The sequence below is a fragment of the Bos javanicus genome, chromosome 19 (genome assembly GCF_032452875.1).
Source record: "Bos javanicus breed banteng chromosome 19, ARS-OSU_banteng_1.0, whole genome shotgun sequence".
Classification (NCBI taxonomy): Eukaryota; Metazoa; Chordata; class Mammalia; order Artiodactyla; family Bovidae; genus Bos; species Bos javanicus.
The window spans coordinates 6,762,524-6,781,587 of record NC_083886.1 but is presented as its reverse complement, the minus strand read 5'-3'; the positions used below and the strand labels follow the sequence as shown (position 1 = coordinate 6,781,587).

General features: G+C 48.2%; 1 protein-coding gene across 6 annotated transcripts in view; it reads right to left on the bottom strand.

Annotated features, from left to right (window-relative positions):
• HLF (HLF transcription factor, PAR bZIP family member) overlaps nt 1–16,287 on the bottom strand; it is a 54,157-nt gene extending 37,870 nt beyond the window's left edge. The window contains exons 1-2 of one of the 6 annotated variants that reach the window (XM_061390005.1): nt 15,744–16,287; nt 13,265–13,600 (exon numbers count right to left, since the gene is read on the bottom strand). In XM_061390005.1, the coding sequence (XP_061245989.1) occupies nt 13,265–13,600; nt 15,744–15,858 (451 nt within the window). In that variant the 5' untranslated portion in view covers nt 15,859–16,287. Of the gene's footprint in view, nt 1–13,264; nt 13,601–15,476; nt 15,663–15,743 lie in introns of those variants that run through there. The other 5 variants (XM_061390008.1, XM_061390007.1, XM_061390009.1 and 2 more) reach the window with 5 other exon arrangements.
• Nucleotides 16,288–19,064: the final 2,777 nt, after the last annotated feature.

The following is a 19,064-nucleotide window of genomic DNA, read 5'->3' as shown; positions in this document are numbered from 1 at the left end:
GCTGAACACCAGAGAGAAGTCAGTAGTTCCCATTCAGAATGGGATGAAGACCAAATTTTAGGTAGTAAAGAGCTTTAATGCTGCTGCCTTCCCCCCACCCACCCCAAATGGTGTCAAATATCTTTTGCTTTTCAGTTTTACTTTTTGAATGCTGTCATCCTTTATGAGTGGCAGAACATCAGACTCTCAATCTACTGACCAGCTTAGGAGTGGTACCATCACCCCAAGAAAATTTACATTTTTTGCAACAAAAGTTGAATATTAGTCTTTTAGTTCATAATAACCTTATAATTCAGGGTCATGGAGCTTAAAATAGCACCTGTGTTTGATAGATAAGAAAACTGAGGCCTTCAGAGATTCAGTGACCTGTCCAGAGACACACCACCCGTCGGTGCAGACCAGGCCTGGAGCCTGGATTGCGAGTGTGTGTGCAAACTCACTCAGTCATGTCTGACTCTCTGCAACCCCATGGACTGCAGCCTGCCAGGCTCCTCTCTCCGTGGGGTTCTCCAGGCAAGAATACTGGAGTGGGCCGCCATGTCCTTCTCCAGGGGATCTACCCAACTCAGGGACTGAACCTGTGTCTCTTATGTCTCCTGCATTGGCAAGTGGCTTCTTTACCACGAGCGCCCCCTGGGAAGCCAGAACCTAGATTAGCTGATTCCAAACTCAGTGTTTTGTAAATGGCCTGCCCTGCAATTATTGCTATGTATTTTCCCCTTTGCCACTTAAAACCCAAGGGAAACAATAACACTCGCAGAACTTACACTTTGATTTGAGTTTAATTTGGTCAGTTTTCTAATTGGCTATCTTATATTTATTTGTAAGTTAGAAAAACATAGATTACTCCCATCTTACAAATGAAGAGGTGAAACCAAGAGAGGCTGATAAACCAAGAGAGGGTGGTCTTGGCACAGCTAAAACCAGATACTAGATCTGTTAGTGTATCTAAAGACGCATCAGGAGGCTTGCAAAGACTCAGCCTAGCAACTCAGAAATCTAACAGTGAGCCTCAAAGTGGCGCTTTAATACTAGATTCTCACTCTGAGTTAACAGTGAGGGACAACTCTCCAGATCTGTTCACCAATTAGCCCATTTAATGTCACTCAACCCTCACAGCATTCCTATGAAATAAGACTGCAATGTTCCAGACGCGAAAACAGGGCTCAGAGTTTAAGTGATCTGCCCAGGGTGTCACGGCTTCTTGGGCTCCCGCTTAGTTCAGTGTCTGAAGGATCCAAAAGGAATGTGCAGATGCTATTAGGACCGTGTTTTTCTGAACGTCTTAATCAAAGCTTGTTATTTCTGCCTTAAAATTATTTAATCCTGATCTCCATGGTTTTGGGCTACTGAGATAGGCCTACATTTATTTTTAAGCAGCTTGTAATCAGAATGGAAAGACGGATGAAGAAAAGAGAAAACGTGCTTTGGCAATGGATCCACAAGAGTCAATGCTCCTGGGAGCAGAGTAAATTCCAGAAACCAATTTCATTTCTAACGTGACTTGATTTCCTACGACCCTTACACTAAATGCTCAGCACCATCCTGGCCTGAACACATAATGAGTACAGCCATGATGTCATAGCGTTTAGTTCATTCAAACTTAGGAGCATGGTGTCTAGTCTTTTATAAAAGCTCAGAGGTGTGTGATTGGATGTGAAATCAGGCTGAGGGAGCTTTCCCTGAAATCAAACTCCCCTCCCAAGAGGGAAGTCTTGCCTAGGTTGATGCTGATGTACTTCACCATCCTTAAGACAGGACTGTTGTGCCTTGAAAAGGCTTATCCTGCCACACCGATGTGTACAGTGCCCTCTGTACTGTATGAAGACCCACACCAAGAGGGCCAGATCTCTAATCTGGCTGAAAGACGGTCATAACAGGTCAATCCCGAGTCTTAAGTTAATTGACTTCTAGTTCACCCCTTTGTGTAAAAACTATTTTCACACATTTCTTCCAAATCATTTACTTCTGTTTCCTTGGTTTCCATTCTACTCTGACAGAAGGCTCTATCTGCCCTCTCTGGAGGCATCCTCTGCCATGTTTTTATCTTGAAGGGAGGGTTAAGAAAATGTTTGCGAGATGTGCACCAGGGGAGCAGAAAGCTGGGGATTTTTACCATGGAAGCCCACGGTCTCACTCTGCTCCACACCCCGCTGCCCACAGCAGGGCCACGGCCAGTCTTCCAGTCCATGACCCAAAGGTGTCACCAGAAAGGAGAAAGAAGAAGCCCAGTCCCCAACCCTGTAACACACTGGAAAAGCTTGAGAGCACGAAGAGAAATGAATTGTCCCATTTCCCCCGTTAGTCTCTCTGGGTCTTCCAGGCACAGAGTCAGAGGATGGCAAGGAGGGTGGAGACAGAAGACACAGTGCTGCCCGAGAAAGACAGCATGTACTGTTACAGAACCACAAACAGGGTTGTCGGGGTGCGGGGGCTGGATATCTGCTCACTGAGGTCAGTACAGAGGACGCTCCCAGCTCGGCCTCTCCATCACCCTTTTCTCCGTACAAGAGGCAGAGAGCATGGCTACAGCAATCACTGCTGGCCATGATTGCTGCAGCACAAAACCCGTTCCCACGTAAGTGTCCACAGATGACGATGGAAGTAGGAAAAGAGAAAACCCGTCATTGTAGAGCAAATGAAAGTGGCGACGGCTACCATTCAGACTGACCACTTTTTCCACAGAGCATCTCGTTTACTCCTCCAGGAATCCGCTGAAGCTCAAGCGGGTGTTCGCCATCCCCACTTACAGAGGAGAAAACAAAGGCAGAAGAGTTAGAGAGCGGGTCCATCTTGGCTCGAAGATCTAAACCAAGACAGGAATTATAACCACACTGTGCTGCCCACCAGTGAGGGGAAGGGAAGAAGGAGAGGAGTCTGCTCCAGCAGGTGATGAGTTCATGAGGAAAATCCTCGGGGAAAACACCACTCTTGCACAACATCCTCTCTGATGGGATGAAAATGAACAAAAATGCTCGTTTGGTTCCATGCACTTATATGAAAATGTAAGCTTACAAAGATGAAACTTTAGTAGATGGGGACAAGGTGGGGGAGGGCAGACAGACAAACTGCCACAGCTTGCTGGTCACACTAACCTGAAGTACTGACGCAGCTGGATGAGAAGAAATTCCTTTACTCCTTGCTGATACATGCTGTGGTTAAGAACGTGGATGTATAGACACAGAGAAGGCCTTTAAAGCCTGTTTAGTACTCAAATAAGTTCAATGTGCCTTCTAAAATTCTATTTGCATAATTAATTTGTTTGGTAATATCTTTACAAAGAACACAAAGATCCAGATTTAAGTTTGATCGATGCAAGATCAAATGATCACAAAATGTGAATCAATGCAATGTTACTGCCAAGTAAGCTTGAGGATAAAAAGAGAAATAAGTAGAATGTAAGTACACTCAAATTGCTTCTTTACACTTAATTTTTGTAATACTGAAACTTCGCATCTTTTACCTTTAAACGTCTAAGGAATCCAATAACTAAATATCACTAGGAGACCTGATATGTCTGGGTTAACTTCATTTACAATGCTAAACATATTTTTGACCTGAATATAAATATCATTTAAAAAATCATTCAGGTGTTACTGGTCATTTGAAATAAACATACTTTAGATTCTATGAGGGGAAAAAACCCACAACTCCCCTGGAAAGCATATTAATAAAAAGAAATCAATCATGATGAAATGAGTTCTACCAAATTCCTATGAAGTCAGTTCTACAAATTTTCCTTTTCCTATCCTCAGAAACTCTATCAAGGCTTTATTTCTATCTTTACATTTTATATTATTTACTCTTTCTTCCATAAATCTTTCAGTGGCATTTGGCATATTCGAACTGGATATGAGATCTCCATCCTATTTTAAAAGTTCTCTCTAGTAAAAGCCTCCATAATCTCCTTCCGTGATTCTAACTAAACCCATAGCACAATAAATCCATTCTAAAGTGAACTAAGTCTTCTGATCAATCCTTTGGGCAGACAGAGTTTGACTCTTTGCCACTCTCCTTAGAAGAACTCTTCCTGTCTTGGGGCATTGAAGTATCTGTTCTGGGTAATCTGATTACTGCCTATCTAGATGATCTTGTTCATCTGGTTTACAGCCTTGATTCCCATTGGCCAGGGCCTGGTGGCATCCCTCGCCAAACAAACCTTCACTCTGCCATTCAATTCAGGAGGCATTTACTGGGCCTGAATGGCCAGTCTCACTTAACTCTTTCCATTAAGTGCGAAAACACTTACAGAGCGGCAGGGAAGCTTTCCTTCTCTACTCCACGGCCCATGCGTGGGTTCCCCAGCAAGGACCTCCCAGCAGACTGTTACCCAGAGCCAGTTACAGAAGAAAGCACTGCTGTTTCCCACTCAAGAAGCTTCTGCCAAGGCGCTTATTTCTGCTGAGCCATTTATGCAATCCCACTGTCTAAGAGAACATTTTGTCACAGATGATTTAGTGTTGCAGCTCCCTGGAGCATCTTTCTGCAGCAGCATGTGCTCATTGTTTTTAGGAATCTAGGGTCTCCCGGGCAAGATTTGAGACAGAAAGGGGCTTAATTAGCCACAAGCCGTCTCTTATTACAAGACCCCAAATTCCAAAGCATTCTTCCAAAAATCATTAATGGAAAAAAAAAAAAACCCTATATTAAACTTCTAAAAACAAAACTTTTAGGAGATCTGTCTGACAATGGAACTGCCATTTTTCAGGACAGACAATGAGACTGGATTCCCACTATGAGCTGGATGGCTAGGAACTTGAGACAGTGACAATACTTGTTAAAGTCAGAAAGGAAGGAAAACATTTTTGGAATTTTCATAGTAAGTCATGGAGTGTGTATCCACCAGAAGCCAATTTAACAGAAACAAGTACTGTATAGTTTTTCCCCAACAGATGCTTGATTCTGCCAACACTCCTGCAATTGTCTACTGTACATAGCTGGAGGTGAAATTGCACACATTCACTGCGTTTGTTTTTTTTTTTCCCTTAAGTGAACTGATTTGGGTTATGGCAACTCCTCCTGCTTTCTGTAATCTTAGCTTGATCTCAGAGAACACTTCAGGGGTACCTGAGCGAGCTACTTCACGCAGGTGCTGTTCAGCAGCCCCCTTCCCTCCCCCAGAGCCTGTCTGCTCCCACAAATTCCTTTTCCTCCAGCAGCAATTCGGCACAACCCCCACCCAACCCCCAACCACCCGATCTCTGCATGACATGCAATTAATTCCGGTCTTCAGGGAAGAAGGGAGCCACAAACACAAGGTCAGGACTCAAGAATACACAACTGCAACAAGGATTCCTTTGTCTCTCAGGAGTAAAATTACTAAGCTGGCCAAACGCTCGCCTAAGTGTTTTAGCCTGATATTACTGCTGCAGGTAATCCTTATAATCAAGTACTATTTGTATCACTGGGTCCTTCCCTCCCTCTCTCACAATCACATATACACACACACACAAAGGCACAAACAAAAACCTACACTCATAGAAAGAGGTTTAACATACTTGTTTGCAAACCCAGTAAGTTTTATAACATAGAGACATTTTAAAGTCATGAATGTTAATAGATTGGGTTTGTCTGCTTCTGTGAGATCAGGTCTGCTTTTGGACTTCTAAATTCTGAACCATTCACATCCCTCAAACTCTTTTCTTGCCAAAGAGGGTTTCCCCCAATCATCAAAATTATGGGCTTTATAAGTGAAACTTAAACCCTGTGTTTTTGAATCACTTTCTCTAGATCATTAGAACATTGTGTTTTGAAAAGCTGTTTGATGTTCAAGGAAGAGTGTTTATTTTCCAAACAAGAAAAATAAGGAAGTCCCGGTTTGCCAGAGGAAACTGTTGTGAAGTATCTAAAAATGTTTCAAATCCAACCTTGAACCCAAGCGGAAACATCCACATGCCGCTTCCCTGCTCAGAAACCTTCAATGGCTCCCCACTGCCTCCTGGACCAAGTTCAAGCTCAGGAGCCTGGCGTTCATGAAGCTGCCAGCCTGGCTGGCACCTGCCTCTGCAGACTCATGCTCCTGCCTCCTTCGTGTGAGTTTTCTGCACCAGCCGAACTGGATCGACACCCTGCTCCCTGGACACCCACGGGCGTTCCCGCCTCCACGCTCCACCACACCATTGCTGCTGTCCATCCCAGCTCCTCCATCACGCACAAGACCCAGGAAGGCCTGACTCCCCAAGAAGCACCACCCCCAGGCCCTCCCGCCCCAGGCAGCGGCTGCTTCCCTGAGACCTGGCATCCCTGACTGACTTTGGCACTGCCCCCGCATTAATTTTCAGAGGTTTTATTACTCATTTTTGGGCTGACTCTTCCACCCTCCTCTTTCAGTAGATACGGGAGGCCTCCATGGACTCATCCTTTGGCCTGGAACATGCTAGCTTGTTCCGTCACTCATGGTTTTACCTAAATGCTCCATCTTCCCTGCTGAACTCCCATCTCCTTGAGACAAGCAGCTCGATCATACCCTTGTCTGTCTTCCCCAGGAGGAAGCACAAATCCACAGCTGATGCTATTGCTGGGGATCACCCACGTGCCCCCAGCTCTGACGGCTTCCTCTGTTGCCTCCTCGTCTTCCCACTGTTGACAAGTGGAAAGTGATGGGACTGATCGGGTCAGGGTTGCTTACTATGGGAGGTGCCACGCTGGCTTTCACGGACATCAGAAACCTCACATCAACCCAACAAAGATGTTACTTTGCAGATAAGAAGATAAATGTGTGAAAAGAGTCAAGATTTCTCCATTAAAGGACCTCTGGGGGGGAGGAGGAATTATTCTGGAATGCTTTTGGAAAGTCCTGCTGGTAAGCAGAAGGATGGACTAGACTTTCCTCCTTTCCTAGCGCCCTAACATGCCTGTATGGTTTCTTTACCCCTGAGTTCACTGTATTTCCTTCAAGTGGGATTCTTGCCTATTAGTAAAAATTCACAATAGTAACATCAACTGATTGACTGATTGATTTACTAGCCATATATGTCACGGAGAAATCCTCTACTCAAGAACTTCTTTGGGCTACATTTTGCTTGTCTGATTTTTTTTTTTTTTAATCTCATGAGCAAGGAGGACTGAATAAAGGCTACAGTTAGCGATCCAAGGTTAATTAAAACTCAGAGGTGAAGAAGCGGGTGAGCAAGACTCAGCAGAGAAGCAAAGGAGAAACGCCAACTCCAGAGGCCTTAACTGGCCAGGAAGGGAGAAGTGTGGAGACTCCCCAGGAACCCAACGAGAGATGAGGTCCTCCTATGAGAGATGAGACCAGACGGGAATGAGGAAGCCCTCAGAGCAGCTGTGACTGGGCCCTTGCTGTGGGCTCATCACTGTGCCAAGTATTCTCCAGCAATCCTTCAACAGCTTAGGAGGCAGGTCCAGGGATTTCTCCGAAGTTCCAGATGGGAAATGCAACGCTCACACCATTTAAAGGATGTGTCCAAGAGCATGGGTGAGTGTGGCAGGGACGGGATTTACACCAGGTGTGTGTTTTTGTGGGATCCTGTGCCCTACAAGAGTGACACGCTGCTTGGATGACCTGCGTATCAAACACAGGTCACCCTGATGGACATCTGAACGGTGAGCCAGCAAGCACCTAGGTTGGAAGCACGTTTCAGTTTATTCCAAAACAGTGGTTGAGTGGTTTCAGGTTAAGACACATGCTGGGGGAACACCAAACAGTATAATAAAGTGGGATATGACCTGGCACCAATATTCTCGGCCCTCCCCATTATAGAACCAAATGCAGGCCCTGCACCTCCCCGTCCCTCTCTCATTTATTCTCTTCCAAAGCTTCTTCCATCTTAATGCTTCCCCTGCCACCCTTTTGCTTCCCTCCATCTTCACTGCTGAGACATAAAAAATGATTCCTGGGTACAAGTGATTAGCAATGGTTGGCGGGGAGGCTTCTGCGAAACCCAATAAATCACTGTTGTCTGTCACCCTCTGGCTCTCCGCACCAGGATGTTATCACGGCCCCCTCCTTCCCACCTCCCCCACCCTGTTCTTCTGCTCTACCTAGTTCTGTCTTTACACTGCTATTTTTCTCATCTGGTAGACACCGGGCTGAACTGAAAAGCCTCTGCCAAGCTCCTTGGCAGGAGCCGGCCTGCAGGAAGCCTGCCCACCGCAGCGGCACAGAGAAGACAGCGCCTCTGGGCAGCTGGGCACTTGGGGTCTGGCTAGGATGTGGGGCAGAGCAGGCTTCCCTGGCATGGGAACGGCCCTCCGGAGCTCGGCCTTCTCGTGCCAGGGTCAGGATTACGATGGCTCACTGCGCTCGCAGTGGCGTGCCTGGGAAGGGAAGCGAGGGTGGGGGCGGGAGGGTGGCAGGCGGCCAGCTCGCCACCCAGGGCTGGGCGAGCTCCGCGGGGCACAGCCACGTGCCTGGGGCACACAGAGCGCTTGGGCAGGCAGCCAGGGTCGGGGCTCACGCGGGAGGGAGCTGGGGGCTGGGCACCTGGCAAGCAGCTGTGTCTACACTGGAGGACATGAGGTGAGAACCCAGAAACTGCTGGGGTAACATCAGGGAAGTGGCTTGTTCTAATCCAGAATGAGGCCAAAAAGTCAGGCAGCCTCCAGGGTATAGGGCCTGCTGTGGGGGGGACCACAAAACACCGCACGTCCTAGTTTTGCAGTGGGAAGGGTGCTGGATGAAACAAATCCCTCAATGGAGACTGGGGTTGGGAACAGGCCGTTCCTTTCCCTGCTGGCAAGCCATGACATCCCTTCAGCTCCCAGCTTGCGGAGGCGTGTGTCACACAGCCCGCTAACACCCCATGGGAGGGGGACTATGTCCAGTGTCCATCTCCCGCTGGGAAAACCAAGGCTTAAAGAGGTCAGGAAGTGGACCCAAAGTTACACAGCACGCCAGCATACGTCCAGGTTGTGAACACAAGTCCCTGGGCCCAGAGCTGATGCTCTTAAGCACCTCGTCACCCTCACTGTGCACCCCTATCCAGAAACACCTCTTGCCAGAAGATGTGCAGTCCTGGGAACGTTAGAGACGGCAAAGCCAAGAGAGCAGGGCAAGCCTGTCCTCTGCAGGGTGTGGTGGAGAAGATGAACTCGTACAAGAAACTGAAACCAAAAAAAGTCTGCCCGCTTCGAGGACAAAGCTGACGCTCTCCCCTTAAGGCCTCCTTGATCCTGATGAATGGAAAGTATTCCCAAGACGCGCGGGGCACAGTGCACCTCACCTCAGAGCGCTCCCAACCCGCAGACGTGACCAGCACGCGGGACGGGAAGGTACATGAACTGCACGCCCTTAAGGGCAGGGAGAAATCGAAGCTTCGTCTCACAGTGTCAGAAAAGCCCAAAGAACTCTGTTGCTTCAGCAGGACCCCTCTTAATCTCAGAGCCCCCAGCACAGAACTCCCCGGCATCACGATTCGGATCCCATGGCACTTCCCTTCCACATCAAAACCTCATTACAAGAGGAGAACAGAGCACACACAACGCTGATTCCATCCTGCCAAGCTCCAGTGGGGTCTCCCCGACCCCCCCACCCTCTTCTTTCCACACACACCCCCACACAGAAGGGTTCTCACTTTACTCCATAACCAGCCTTCACCACAACCCAGATCGTTCTCAGAACTGGAAAGAGAGGCTTTGTAATTCTCAGCTGAATATGGGTTTAATGGTGGTAGGACACCTCCAAGCTATTCAAAGAAAAACCACCAGAGGAAACAATTTCAATTCTGGCTTTACAAGCATGTGATTTAAAAATAACTCTGCCTTTGTCTGCTATAGATGACTTTCCCTAAAGGGACTGCTGTCCTTAAAGCAATCACTCAATTCTCAGGGCAAACTGATTCTTCTTTTTTCCAGAATGCAGCACATACCTCCAGGAAAGCACTCCTGGGCACCGCCTCTGATAGCATCTGACATGCAAACATTGAAGTGCTCAGGACAACTCCTGCCATCCCTGTGGGCTCAGGAATATCCAGGAAGCTGCACCTCAAATGCCTGAGAAGCCCCTGCCGATGCATCCGGGAACCACCACTGCTCCTGATTAAGATGTCAGCCCAGAAAGCATAGCAATAACCCCCACTGCCAGAGGAGGCTTCAGCGGATCCCTGGGTTATTTCTTCAAGGAAAACTGTATTCAGATATTTAACTCATTCTTTGAACAGACAGGGTGTATAAAATAGGAGAGGGCTTGGAGGGCAGTCAGGGTAAACAGTAAGAGAATTCACAGGAACACTCACCTTGTCATTCTAAGACACACTTGGGGTAAACCTAGAAATGCATAATTTGTCATCTCTTTCACTTCCCTTCAGCCACACAGGTAACACTAATGGTACAATGATACCAAGTATAACTCAAAAGATGCATGCTGAGCAGAGAGTAGAAAACAAATGTTTAACAAAATTGCTTTGCAATTATCTCCTGATTAGCCTGATGTCTTAGTTTTATTAACCAAAAGTGGATAACTATGCTCTTATTAATGTTATATTTCTTCTTAGCAACTTAAGGTCTCCTGACTGCTTCAAAAGTTTTGCCATAACGCATTACAGGAGGTATAAAGCATCCGTGTGTGTGACAGGATCCTGAATTAAGCCCAGATGTGGCCGTTCAAATCGCAAGTTGAGATCAGTAGTTCTGGGGCGGGGTGGGGGTGGGGAGAGGGAGGGGGTGATTTTGCCCTCTGGGGACATTTGGCAGTAACCCGAGACATTTTTACTGGTCACACAGGTTGGGGTGGGGAGGATTTACTGGCTTCTATGGAAGAGAGGGCAGGGATGCCCTTAAACATCCCACAAAGCACAGGGCAGCCCTTACAGCAAAGACTGAGCTGAAACGTAAGAGTGCCAAAGCTGAGAAATCGTGCTCCAGACTGAGATTCTGTAGTTCCCAGAATGTTCACTGCCACCTCTGTGCTCTTCCCTTCTCAGGATTTGTTTTCCTCAAGGTTTACTTGGTATTTCTATTCGGGTCACCACTGTGATTACACAGAATCATGAAAGACTTTCTCCTTTTTCAGGTTAGCCTGTGATATACCATCCATCAGTTCCACATTCCCTAGAATTTACCTTGCATTATCACCTCTGTAAGAACAGCAGTGTTATTTTATCTGCCCTGGGTATTTCAAGAAGAGCTCTAACTTATTTTCCATTTGTTGTCAGGAATATCATTGAGTTTAAATGAACTGAAGAGTATTATTTATGAAGTGTGCTTCCATTATGAGAAAAGGCATGTAAGTGAAGAACTTACATGCCCAGGGCACCCTTTGATCCAAGCATCTTTAACTCCACAACCTAACAAAATGACAGCCAACCGAAAGCAGGAGTCCTTTATTATGGACTGCAAGTTTGAGGAGGGCATCACAAGTTTCTGAAAGTCATTGATCAATATTGATTCAAATGACTTTCAAGCTCCAAAATCCCAATTCTTGATTTTTCAGTAGGAACCTGAGGGTGGGGACCCGACAATCAGCATGCCTTTTGGGGAGAAAAATGCAGTATTTCTGACATGACACACATCCTATACATGAACAGAGGACTGAGAAATAACTTGTCAACTGAGTGCAAGTGTTAGGCTTAGAACACTGCAAGCCAAAAACTATTGGTCAAAATCTCCTAACATTTCTCTACATAACAAAGGGTTATACACTGTACCTAGTTACTCTATGAAGGTATTTCAGAAGACAAGCATTGGAAGAAATGATGGAACCTGACACGAACAGAATAATGATCATAACTGCTCTCATTAAGAAATATCTAGCGCTAGTCATCTGACCTCTTAGACACATGATCTCTAATTTTCACAATGACCCAATCGAACAGAAATGATACCCTCCAGCACAAAAGGGAAACCGAGGCCCAGAAAGGCTGCAGCACTTTGTAAAGTCCCACTGCTGTGAGCAGATGACAGAGGGACAGCTAAGCCTTCTCACCGGGCCTCTGTGCCCTTCCTCCTGACTCTCTTCTCGCTCTGATGATTATTTATTCTGTAGTCTGTTGCTGGGAGAACGCCCCTGTATGTCCTAAGTAACAGGGGGTCAGGCTCACATGAAAGGAGTGTCTCCATAAGCTTCTGTGGCCCCCGGTGGGGAGCAGGGGCTAAGATTTCATGCTGTTCCAGGCAGCACCCTGGAAGCTATAATTCAAAGTGGGTTTCGAAGAAGGGGCTGCACAGAGACACTGGATGGGAGAGCTTTAACTCCAATACTTAAATTTCGAGGCAGAGGCATTCTCTTCCTCCTCTGCACCGCTTCCTTTCATTTTCATCTCGCTCTGTGTGCCACAGAAATTCTACAGGAGCCGAGGACACAGATTCGGGAATGATCTCCGGCCCAAGTCTCCCACTGTCCTGCTTTCTGGCCTCCCCGCAGCTAAGGCCCCTGGCTCGGTGACCTTCCCGACAATTTATCCCCTGCATCTTTGTTCCCGGTTACCTGTGCACATGAAACGGCTTTTCTTCCTGTGTGTTTTGTACGACAGGGGGCTAAACGCACGGAGACAGAGCGCCCTCACTTGTGTTTACATCTGAGCGTTTGTGGGTGGGTTTTGAAGTACCGGTCATTTCAGGTAACGTTTTTGTGCAATATTTCAACACCGTTTAAAGCCAGCCTTGTAGGTTTTGATAAAAGTGGATTACGTGTGGTGAACAGATGAAAGTGAAAAGAAAAAAAAAGAACAATTTGGTAGGAATGGTGAAGAGAAAGACAGGATCTGATGCTGAAGAAGACTAAGTCATGCTTAAGGTGAAAACTACTTTAAGACTCAGTTTCTCAACTGACAACACAAGATGAAATGGATGAAAAAGATACCTGCTCCCCACCCCTCTCTCACATCTTGCTCCCCTTCAGGCCGAAAAAACAATGAATACAGGTAAACCACAGCATTATACAGACAGTCCACCCAAATCATTCAGCAAGGTCCTGTTATCTGAGTACTTGGGGAAGGAGGAAAAGACGGGAGTTGAGACAGGGGCCTAAATTATCTGAATCATTAACCACAGGTTGGCTTTCCTCATACTGCAGTCCTTGGATCAGCTGCATTAGAATCCCCACTGGGGCTGGATAAAAATGCATATTCCAGGCCTCAGCCAGACCTGAAACGTCAGAATTTCTGGGAGTAGGTTCCATCGAGTCAGCCTTTAGCAGACTCTCTGGGTGATGCGCTCGCTGAAATGGGACAACCACTACCGTGGCTGAAATCCAAGGCTCCCCTTTTCAGATGCACCCCGGAGGATCAAGACGTTCATGTCAGCTCTGTCCTCCCCCTTTGCTCCCCTCCTCCCCACGGGAAGGCAGAACCATCTGGGAGTTTACCTGGTCGCATGGGGCTCTGCACACAGTTTGGGGGTGGGATGCCAGGGTGAATGGGTGCGGAGGCCCGACTGCTGAGGTCCATGACGGAAGGGGCCGCTGAGGAGGTCGGCTGCAGCCCCGGAGGGTGGGGGCTGTGGTCATGCTGAGACGGGCTGGGGGGAATGCCATTTTCCGACAAAAACTCCTCCAGGTCCATGTATTCCAATTGGAAGGTATCTCCGTCATAGGGAAGGGTTTTGTCCCATAAGGTGGGCCCCAAGAATGCTGACTGGGGGACCGTCGGGCTATTACTCTCATCATCCAGCTTCTTTTCCTTGTCTTTATCCTTACTATATGCTGCAAAACAAGGGAAAATACTGGAGTTTAAAAAAGACAGTGAAAAAGTCTCACTTTTTTTTTTAATCACTCCTCCTTGGCTTCTGCTACAAAACTACTTTCCACACATACCGGGGCTGTTCTCTGGCTGCTGTTTCTTGTGGATCTAGAGTTAAAAGTTCAGGCAGGACATGGATCTCTGCCTGTTTTTCGACATCTTCCTATTTACTTTGGAAAGAAAGCACTAGTCCTCGGGACAGGGCTAGAGACTGGACTAGGATATAAACAACACAGCACAGCCCTCAGTGCATTATTTAAGGAGACAAATAATAATTTAAAACTACAGTGGGAAAATAACACCTGCAATTACATACAACTGCTGTGATTTTTTAAGAAAACAGCCAATAACTAGGCATGATTTATCTTCCAGGAAATTCATTACAGTGACAATATGAGGTCATTCAGATTTAGAAAGCCAGTGCATTAGTAATGCTAATTTTGGTAAAGCAGGGACTCTCTGCCCTTCTTTGATACCCTGTATTGAGCACCTACTAACATACCTGGTTCTTTTATATGTTTCTCCCCCAAAAAATCTCATAATAAACTTGCAAATAGTGACAACTTCCATTCACAATGAAGAAACGGAGGCTCTGAGGCCTATGGGAGCTTAACCAATGTATCACATTGCAGAGAGGAAAGCTGAGAACTTCCTAGCCCACATGTGTTTGCTTTTAAAGCCACTGGGGTACACTGTATTTTACAAAAGAAGTTTCTTGTTTTGGTGTGGTTTAAAATACAAAAGTGTTTTCTTCCTCCTCTTCCCCAAACACTTAGGTATGATCGAATTCAAAAATTATACATGTATGGAACCTGTCAAAAGCACAGTTACCAGAAAAGGTGGTTCCTCTGAGCACCTATGATGGAGATGTACAGCTATTTTCTACCAGCAAGTATCCCTCACCCCATTAGGTCTTTAACCAGCGCTCTGGATTTGGACAAGTCTACTAGTCCTCAAGTGCGGGTGAAATCTGTGATTAAGGAATTTGGCTTCTACAGCCTCCATGCCATCCCTTCTAATCCTCTACAGTCTCATCTCCCAAGAATCTGACTTCAAAACTCCCACAGATGCAAAAGACTGCAGGCAGCACCTTCCTCCCAAGTGCCCCTCCTTAAAGGGGATTTAAGAGGGAAGCTCTGTTCTGCAGACTGGGAAACAAACCCCTCGGCTCTTGCAATGCAACAGGTTGTCCTAGGAAAGAAAAATGCGAATATGCCCCAGCTGCTTGCAGCCAAAGGATCTTTTAAGACTTTACACTCTTGAGCCGCAGGGCTCACCTCACAGTTCACATTTGCTCCTGGGATACCTGTGGCAGGAAACCCGCCAGCCCAAATGACAAATCCCTGGCGGCACCAACTGGATCCGGCGCCTCCACGCAGGACCTCTCCGGGCCTGCCCCAGCCAGGGTTGCCCGGGGAAGGTTTGGGACTTACCCAGAAAGGGTTCAGGCCAAAGGAGGCTCCGGTGCGGTTACACTTGAGCCTGCCCCGCTCTCCCCTCCTACCAGGAAAGTGCGCGGCGAAGGGGGCCGCGTGGGGGGGTGCGGCACCCCGCCCAGGGACCACTCCTCCAGCCCACCCCAGCCCCTATCTCCCGGTCTGAAGCACCCAGCCCGGGACAACGCGCGTCTCCGCTGTCGCCTCGGGAGCTCCAAACGCTAAAACTAAGAGCTGTGATCAGCACTATCGCAAATACTCCGGCTCCGCGGTGCGACCCCTGACTCAAGCCCCCGTCCGCTTGGAGCCCGGCCCTGGGGTTCACTCCCCGGCGAGCGGGGCGCCCCTCGCCCCGGCGCTTTCGCTCCGCGTGTGGGTGCACCTCGACCTCGGGGACGCCGACCTGTCAACTTCTGTCTCCCACCTGCGCCGCCCGAGAGGACCCGCAAGGCCCGGCCGGGGCCCCGGCGCTCAACTAGCAACCCGGAATGTCCCCTCGACAGAAACGTCCCCTCCCTTATGGGGGGGAGGAGGGGTGGGGCGATAGGTGAGTGCCTCAATTTCATTCAAGCGGGGCCGGGGTGCCGGGAGTGGGGGAGCGGGGGATGCTCCAGGGGTGCCGGCCCGGGCGGGGGGCCCCCAGAGGGGCAGCCAGCAGGGCAGCGCTCACCGTCTTCGTGATGAAGGGGGAGCTTCAGCGGGTTCTCCAGCAAGGACCTGAGCACGCCGTAGGGAGGCGGGATAAAGGTGGGGTTCAGGGGAAGCGGTCGGGACATTTTCTCCATCGCGATGCACTCAATTTTTTTTTTCTTAAATAAAAAAAAAAAAACCAAAAAACTCCAACCTCCCCCCAAAATGTTGCTGAGCTTTTTCCTCCGTCCTTTGCCAAAAGTATTAGCTTTCAAGGCGGTGGAGACAAGAGAAGAAAAAAAAAAAAAATTACTTATGTCTTTTTAAATACATCTGCATAAAAACACAAAACCAAAAGAACTTTCGGGCTCCCAGCGCAGACGACCCCCGGGGAGCGCGCCGAGTGCCCGCGGGCTCCTCCGCGGCGGGCGGGATGCTCTCACCTGCCTCGAACCTCTCGTCATGCACAACGCTCAAAATTGCGAAAAAGAAAGGAAAAACATGCAGAGCGCTGCAGAAGGCGGAGAGCCCGCACCGCCCCGGCGCGAGCGCGAGCGCGAGGCCGCGCGCCCCGCCCCGCCCCTCCCGCGCCGCGGCCGCTGCCCCCCGCGCCGGCGGCCCCGCAGCGCCCGGCCCAGCGCAGCGCCCGGCCCAGCGCAGCCGGCCGCCCATGTGCCGCGGCCGGCCGGGAGTGACGTCAGTGCCCGCCCCGCGCGCCCAGTAGCGTTCGGGGGCAGGGCCCTAGGCTCCGCCCACTGAGGCCCCGCCCCAGCGGGCTCCGCCCCCGCCGCGAGTGTAGCGTCGCCGCGCGCGCCGACTTTCTGGAGCCTTGTGGTGCCGGCGGGCGGTGAAGGGTGTAAGGACGCCAGGTCCCCTCGGGGCAGTGGTCCTGCGCTGAGGACCGAACTTTTTCACAGTAAGAAGACGAATGAGAAATTTATCTCTTTAGTTTTCCACCTGGGGATAATTTAGGGCGTTTGAAAAATCTCTCCCAGAGTGATTAAGGAGCAGCCAAGTTGGTCAATGACTGCTTTAGGATCTTTAGGATCCAATCGAGGATACTCTTCTGAATATTCCCCCCGGCCCCAGCCAAGTTTAGCGCCCTTTCTCTTGCCCCGCTCCCACAACCTCAGAAAAATAAGGACTTGCTAGAAGTTCAAATGAGACATAATAAAAACCAGAGAGGGGACCACAGAGGAGCACTGCGAACTGTTTCCAGAGCTTTCAAGGCAATGTTAATAGGGATACACTCTGGCCCAAAGTTGAGTGAGGGCAGGAGAGACACCCACACTGAATTGTATTTCAGGAATATTTGCTCTAAAAGAACGCAGATAACTGGGCCTGGGTTACAAAGTCTGCATGGTATTAAAAACGATTTTGTAAAATTTTCCCCAAAGTAATATAACTGTTCAAGGCCACCACAGCAGCTGCAGGTTTGTGCTTGGCCAGTATGCCGCCAGGCAGTGGTGATCGCTGAGTTCTGCGTGAAGCCGGGTATAGCTTGGCTGGTAGCGCTGGCATCCAGGCCTGGGGAGCCCCTCCCCTCCCACACACAGACATCTGGGTCTTCCTCACCTTCCCTTCCCACATCTCCTCGCTAAGATTAGGGTACTGTCATCTCCCGAAAGGTCTGCAAGAGTGAAAGGCACAAATTAATACAATCTTGCAATAAGAAAGGCCTTTGTAAACACTACCTCTGGCTAAGAGTGGGCGGATAACCAACAAGGACCTCCTGTACAGCACAGGGAACTCTGCTCAACGTTACGTGGCAGCCTGGTCGGGAGGGGAGTTTGCTGGAGAATGGATATACCTATGTGTACGGCTGAGTCCCTTCACTAGTCACCTGAAACTATCACAACACTGTTAATCAGCTATTCCCCAACACAAAATAAAAAGTTTTTGTTTTTTTTTAAGACTACCTCTGTGGGGTGGAAATTCTTGGTGGCTCTTCCCTGGAGTCCCCCATGGCATTTGGAAGACAGGAGACCAGGTGGAGGGGACCCTTGGCAGGGTGGCTTCTGGTGAGTGCCTTTCCCTCTCTGAGCCACAGATTCCTTCTCATTGGGCATATATGATCAAGTGACCTCTACATTTTTCCTCATTTGAAAATTATGAGGAAAGGTAGGTGAGACAGTGCTAGAGTGTTTCAGACTTCAACCAAATTCTGAAAACATCAGGCTTTAAGATAATGTCACATATATGTATCGAGCACCAGCTGTATGCCAGGGACCTATACTGGAACTGAGGAGGAAAAGATGAATAAGACATAGTTCTAACCCTCAAAAAAGTTTAGTTTAGAGCCTGGCATATACAATATAGTTTTAAAGGAGCAAAAATGGGTAGATAGAGATGACATCTCCAAACAATCACTCAAAAATCTACTGGCTTCAAAGAACAGCTGTTTTATTTCTTCTCCTCGTCCTGAAATCTGGACTAGACTCAGCTGGGACACTGAAATGGCCAGCCTTCTCTTCCTCTACATGAGGTGTTAAGGCTTGTCTGCTTTCATGTGGCCTTTGTATGGTCTCTCCAGCCGTGTAGTCTGACTTCTTACATGACAGCTCAGGGCTGCCAAGAGCCAGCCATCTAAGATAAGCCTCAGTCTGCAGCACTTGTTAAGATTTTGCTTGCTAATGTTCCAGTGGTCAAAGTCAGATTTGTGGTCAAATCTCAAGTCAGTGTGAGGAGGGACTATACAGAGGGGTAGAAGTTGGGTGGCATAGTTCATTAGGAGGTCCCCAAAGTAAAAGTCTACCACAGTTATTTTATCTTAAATAAAGGCAAATGAGATTAGAGAACTTATCAAACATCATTATATCAAGATCTTCTGACCATAAGTCCAGTGTGTCATTGGATGATTATATGTCCACTCAGTCATTCATTTAGTACTAGTTCAAAACAACTTGTGTAAAGCTCTGGGTGCCAGGTGAAGATGTCAGACCAGAGGGATCAGGTCAGGGAGGAGCTTAGAGACTGGCTGGTTGATATGCCATATGTAACCAATGTGAAAAGTGATGGTGTGTGAGAGACATGGGCTTCCCGGGTGGCGCTACTGGTAAAGAATCCAACTACCAATGCAGGAGACATAAGAGATGTGGCTTTGATTCCTGGGTTGGGAAAATCTCCTTGAGGAGGACATAGTAACCCACTCCAGTATTCTTGCCTGGAGAATCCCATGGACAGAGGAGCCTGGTGGTTTATGGTCCATAGGGTCAGAAAAAGTCGAACACGACTGAAGCGACTTAGCAAACACACACATGAGAAACACAGAAAGAGTACAAGAGAGATCTGGAGAATAAAGATAAGGGAGGGGAACTTGCAGCAAGCTTTTTCAAAACAAGACATTAAGAATGCATAATAT